Below are 6,608 nucleotides of genomic sequence, written 5' to 3'. Positions count from 1 at the left end.
TTTACCTATGACTCTTGATTATAGTTTAACATTTTTCAAATTAGCGAGTTTGTGGATAAATCGTCGGTAAGATATAATACTAATATATCATGTAACAATTTTGCTGAATTATGATGTTCAAGAAATAAAATCTTTTCTCGATTTCTTAACATATTCTTTTTGACAATTTTGTTAAATTTAAAATATCATAATATCATATACATCTTAATTCAAACATTGATGCTTATAATCAATGGTCTTTTGTTTTCAAAAGACAATGTAATGTTTTTATCTAAGATAGTTTTTATCTAAGATAGTTTTTATCTAAGACTTAACAAAATAGATTTATATATTGCAGACTTTTTTATCAAATTCTTGCTACTATGGATAATGATTGGCGTGAATGCATTAATATTGATCAGTATTTGAATATGATGACAATCAAAGCGAATATTTCACACTTTATCTCTAACGCTATGTTAAGCTTTACTGCGATCGTTGGCGTACTTTATCTTTTAGGCGAATACGCAGTTCGTTTTATATTTCTAACCGAAGGTTCTAATGAAACCTTAAGACAGTTTCCTATAAGGATACAATTTCCATTTGAAGCTCAACAATCGCCGATATATGAAATTCTTGTTGTAGTATTATTTATACATGCAATGGTACACGTATGCACAGTTGCTATTATAAATGGATTGATTTTTACTTTGGTAATTTATATTTTATATGAATTTACTTATATATTTTTATTTTCTTTTTATTTTACATTTTAGTAACTGGAGTGAATTATGATACAAAGTTACATGAGAATGTCTTATGTAGTATGTGAGAATATGATGTTACGTTTTTATTGTATCTTTATATTTCAAATATATATATTTTTTTAATATAGTATAGGTATAACGATTTTTCTTATATGTAAGGACTGCGATTTTTTTACAAAAATTTAAGTATACTTTAGGTGCTACACGTAAGCGGACAAATTGATATAGTATGTCAAGAGATCAAAAATTTTTCCAATAATATCTTTCTTCATGGATCTTCAGTATCTTCATTTGGAATGCTGATCGAAAGACATAATAAAATTATTTTGTTTTCTGATAACATCGAAAAGCTTGTCTCCTTTATTGCATTGATGCAAGTTGTTTTGAATACTTTAGTTATTTGTTGTCTAGGATTTATTGTCATAATTGTAAGTATCATAATACATAAATAATGATTGATATTGTATATATTATTTATTTTTATTGTTACTGTTTATTGAACTAGTCTATCCATAATGAAAATGCTGTTGAAAATTTGGTTTTCGTGTTAGTAAAAACCGGTTTTACTTACTTTGTTATAATAATGGAACCCTTTGTCGTTTGCTTTGCCGGAGAATATCTTAGCCTTAAGGTGAGTATTTAGAAGTCATTAATTGTGATACATAATTAAACAATTTTTAACACAACATAATTGTGCTGTCTTAATAATAGAACAGTACATGATTGTTTTATAATGTATTTCCAAAAATGTTTTAATGTGTTGCAATACTAAGAAAAGACTAAGAAAATATAATTTATACATAAAGATATTTCTTATTTTGCAGAGATACTTATTTATAAATATTTTGTAGTATCTTTAGTATAATATTAATATATCTTTACTAAAAATCTATCTTTAATAAAAAGTTACTAAAATTTTAATATTCTTTTATTTATCAATAAAACATACTCTTTGTTTATTGAGGAACTAAAAGACTTTATATTTTGTAAATAAATGTAGCAAAATATTGCAAAAGAAATTTTAATATTGTTATGATAGTATTCTTATATTGTTACGGTGATGATATTAGAAAATTCTTTTTCTATCGAATAAGTTAAGTAAATAAAATGGAGAAAATGTATTTAATATTAACATTCTATTTATATTATTTTTTAGGGCAAGTTAATTGCAAATGTAACATATGAAACTCTTTGGTATGATATGCCAACAAATTCGGGTAAAATTATAATGTTTATGATAATGAGATCTCAGAAGCGACTGACAATCACGGCAGGGAAAATGATGGATATGTCATTTGAAACTTTTACAAGCGTAATCTTTTAAATCTTTTGGACATTTATCATATTAAAAAATGATTTTATTTTGTTTATCGTTAATTTCTGAAATTTTTTCTTTATACATAGACATACCTACTTAAAAACTTAAATTTAATTTCTTAATTTTTATGTTTTTTTAGATTATGAAGGCGTCAGCGTCTTATGTATCCGTTTTAAATGCTATGTACTGATACCAAGAACGCGTTATCTTCTGAAATGATGACCTAATTAATATAAAATGATATTAAATTAATTGTTAAAAATTATTAACAATTAATTAAGAATTTAATTTTTATTAACAGTCAATTAATAAATTATTTAAATTAAAGTTGCTTCTCATGTACAAACAATAACGTAACTGGAAATTATAGTTTCTCATGTACCATGTTATAATTGTTTTTATTTAAAAAGATATGTATTTGCATGTTTTTGCGCATAATCTCTTAATCAGAGTCTCGCATATTTGATATGTACAAGCATATTTCATTACGCGTATCGGTAATTAATTTTGTGTGTGTGTGTGTGCGCGCGCGTGTGTGTGTGTGTGTGTGTGTGTGTGTATGTATGTGTGTGTGTGGTTATAATGTCTACAATTCAAAACTTTTACTTTTAAAATTTCTTCCCCAAGCAAGTCTTCAATTTAATTATATGTTCCCAGAATTATTAGAGGAAATTGCACAGCCATTGTGTCCTCACTTGAAGAGTTTTATCTTTCTCCCCTTATTTTATTATTTTCAAGACCAGAGGTAGACTGGCATAAATACAATCCATTTTTGTTCATTTGGAATACCTAATGAATCACAATCATTCTATCTTTACGTTTAATGATTTTTACGATTGGTAGGAAATGTTGTAGACATTTGTTTCTTGCCGATGATACGGCGTTGCCAAAGAAACGTGTTTGCAAAAACAGGAACTATGCCTCGGAACTGTTTTTTGTCCACTTTAGCAGTATAATATCTATGTTACTATATGGTCGGAACAGACGTTATTAGATAGCTAATGAAATTATAGGATGATCATACAAATAATGAGCTCTGTCTCGTCTTATCGTCGTACTGTGCGACGTATAATAGCGATTGATCCATATTCCCACCTGAGTGGGGACGCACAGTGTGGGGATGCACTTGGAGAAATGGACGGTGCACTCTCATTTCCTTCTCAACTCGAGTACTGAACAAATGTGCTGAAAATAATTAATATTTTTTTTAAATTACTAAAATTATTGACAAATGACGATCACAAGTACCATCAGCCCAGCACTGAAATTTGGTCTTCGATTTTTCGGCTTTTGGCCAGGTGTTTCGTATTCCATCATTTATTGGTTGAGTTTTATGTTGAGCATGCTGATTATGCAGTACTTCCAATATTTGTACATATTTAATCACTTGAAAATCAGTGAATTATCAAATCTTGTTGACTGTTTGGTCGTGACTCTGGATTACAGCTTGTCATTTCTTAAATTGGCTACTCTGTGGACACATCGTCGGTAAGATAATGTAGTACACTATACTGTAGTGTAATATATTTCAACTTTGCTGAATTGCCGTGTTCAAGAAATAAGTTTGTCATTCAGTTTCCTACATTCTTGATCCTATTTTCTCTAACAGGAAGTGTCTTAATATTATCATATAAATCTTAATTTAATTGAAATGCACAACATTAATTGACTTGTCAAAGAAAATAAAAAAAATTATTATTTATATATAAAACATCTGATTGAAGTGACGTATTAAAGTAACGTATTGCAGAATCCTTCATGAAATTTTGGCGGATATGGATAATGACTGGCGCGAATGCATCAACGTTGATCAGCATTTGTATATGATGATGATCAAAGCTAATATATCGCATTTCTTCTCTAACACTTTATTGAGTTTTAATGCGATCGTTGCAGCACTTTATCTCTTAGGCGACTATATAATTCATTTCGTATTTTTAATTGAAAATTACAATGACACTATACGGCAGCTTCCTATAAAAGTGCAATTTCCTTTTGAAATTCAACAATCGCCGATATTTGAGTTTATCGCTCTAATAATATTTTTACATGCGATGTTACAAGTATGGACGATCGCTATGCTAAATGGATTGATCTTTACTTTGGTAATTCATTGTACATTTGCTATTTTCAATTTATATTAATTTTTATTCAACAATGATTTACACAAACTTGTAGGCGTAAACGCCGTTGCATGAAAATTTTGAATTAAACAACTTACAGAATTTTGTTTTATATGATATAACACGTAAAAATACATGCTGCATTTCTATATTAAAAATTTTACAGTAACTATAATTAACGTCAGTGTTCAAAATATTTTACAAGTCGATTAATATAAATTCAATATATTGTGCACTATTATTATACCTATTCTATCAATGTATTACATTTTTAGTCTTTAATAATGAAAATTTTTTTATATGCAATAATTGTAATTTTTGCGAAAATTTAAGTACATTCTAGGTGTTACACGCAAGCGGACAAATTGATATAATATGCCAAGAGTTTAAAAATATTTCCAAGAATATTCTTCTTCATGGATCATCTTCCATGTCATCATTGGGAATGTTGGTCGAGAGGCATAACAGAGTCATTTCATTTTCCGAAAGCATCGAAGACCTCTTCTCTTTTATCGCATTGATGCAAGTTGTTTGGAATACTTTAGTTATTTGCTGTCTAGGATTTGTCATTGTGATTGTAAGTATGTAATAAATGTTTTCATATGTCAGTAATTGTTATATGTTTTATTTATTTTTATTTATTTGTTATTCATTGAACTAGTCTATCCATAATGAAACTGGTGTCTTCGTGATAATAAAAACCTTTTTTGCTTACCTTGCCATAACGACGGAAGCCTTCATTATTTGTTTTGCTGGAGAATATCTTAGCCACAAGGTATAAACACAAGTGGTTAATCGTAAATATACAATTTTTTAATAGAATATAATTATATAATATAATGAGACATAACATTGTCTAATACACATATTGCAATATCTTACAGTACATAAAATATTGTTTAAGATAAACAATTTTGCAAAGAAAAGTATTTTTTATTTTAGAAAGAAAGCTTTATTTTACAAACATATAATATCTTTAATAACATCATATCTCTGTTATCATAAAAGGTATCTAAAATTATAAAATATTTATCAATTTATAATTTATTATGAGAATTTTTCTGTTCTGAAAATAAAATGAACATAGAATCAGTAATTTGTCATATTGTGGTTACAATATTTTCAACAATAAAAAAATTTTTTTTTCAAGCAAGTTTAACAGATGAAAATGATTATAAAAGAGCTGCATTTGCATTATTTTTAGGGCAAATTAATTGCCAGTGCAACATACGGAACGTTATGGTATGACATGCCGTCAAATCAGAGTAAAATTATACTATTCATAATAATGAGATCACAAAAACGACTTGCGATCACAGCTGGAAAGATGATGGATATGTCATTTGAAACTTTTACTAGTGTAATTATTTAAATTGTTTGGACATCTAATTATTAATTTTATTTTTCTTATTAATTTTGAAATCTGTTGCGATATATTCTTTATACATTATAATTTGTAAATTTAATTTAATTTCCTAATGTAAATATTTTAGATTATGAAGGCGTCAGCATCGTATGTCTCCGTTTTAATTGCTATGTATTAACATCAACAAAAATGCGCGTTTTATTTCTTGAAATTATAACGTAGTTATAATATGTAAAACAAATTAAAACAAGTTAAATACATTTGTAATAAATTAGAACTTAAATTGTTATAGTAAATTAATGACTCTTATTTATTAACTATTAATAAATTACCTAAATTTAAATTGCACTTAACAAAAATTATTACTGTAAATATAAATAATTTTTTGTGTTTTGTATTTATAATATATGTTTATTTCTTCAAAAGAAATAAGCTTGCAGTATTCAGGCTTTATTGATCGTTTGGGTCATTGACTTTTTTTATAGAATTGCGTATAAGATTTGTATTTTGTATATTTTGTTGGATAATTTGTAATCAGATGTTTATAAGATTTCTAATTGCAATTTTTACTTTTTAAAATTAGTCGTATACGGAAATATTGCACATTAACTTTCCAAATTATTAAAGTAAATTAGTAGTAACTTCTCTAGTTAGAAACTGTTATTTTGCTGTTTTTCACTCATCAATTTTTTTTATAGATCAGAAGTTCAATTATACGAACATAATTTAGTTCTGTTTTCTTAGAGTATGTAATCATGATTGTGTATTTAATGATTTTCGTGAATGGTAGAAAATATGGTAGACATCTGAACATTTATTTCTTGTCTATGATGTTGCGTTTCACAAAAAAAATTATAGAAAAAAGTAACTACCGTGTAGTGAGCGATTCTTTTTTTTTTTGCGTCATCTTAGCCGTACAATATCTTTGTTACTTCACGATTCAAGTACACGTCATGTTGATGCAGGCTGTTTATGAAATTATGGTATGTTAAAATTATGAGCTCTCTGTCTCGTCTTAACGTCGTGCTGTGCGTACGTATAATAGCGATTGATCC

The 6,608-nt window shown here is 27.2% G+C and overlaps 2 protein-coding genes across 2 annotated transcripts; both read left to right on the top strand.

Moving 5' to 3' along the window:
* The first annotated feature begins 582 nt into the window (after positions 1-582).
* On the top strand, positions 583-2,254 carry LOC105453994 (odorant receptor 22c-like). Its single transcript, XM_011696303.1, has 5 exons — positions 583-692; positions 944-1,174; positions 1,252-1,377; positions 1,903-2,058; positions 2,204-2,254. Exons 1-5 carry the CDS (start codon positions 642-644, stop codon positions 2,252-2,254), a joined length of 615 nt encoding a protein of 204 aa, XP_011694605.1. The 5' UTR covers positions 583-641.
* Positions 2,255-4,617: 2,363 nt separating this feature from the next.
* LOC105453992 (odorant receptor 85b-like) lies at positions 4,618-5,731 on the top strand. The gene is made up of 4 exons (XM_011696301.1): positions 4,618-4,764; positions 4,849-4,962; positions 5,392-5,547; positions 5,681-5,731. The coding sequence occupies exons 1-4, from the start codon at positions 4,618-4,620 to the stop codon at positions 5,729-5,731; spliced, it is 468 nt and encodes a 155-aa protein (XP_011694603.1).
* The last annotated feature ends 877 nt before the right edge of the window (positions 5,732-6,608 follow it).

This window comes from Wasmannia auropunctata, unplaced genomic scaffold (assembly GCF_000956235.1).
Source record: "Wasmannia auropunctata unplaced genomic scaffold, wasmannia.A_1.0 LD335989.1, whole genome shotgun sequence".
NCBI classification, from domain to species: domain Eukaryota; kingdom Metazoa; phylum Arthropoda; class Insecta; order Hymenoptera; family Formicidae; genus Wasmannia; species Wasmannia auropunctata.
This window is presented reverse-complemented; position numbering and strand designations above follow the sequence as displayed.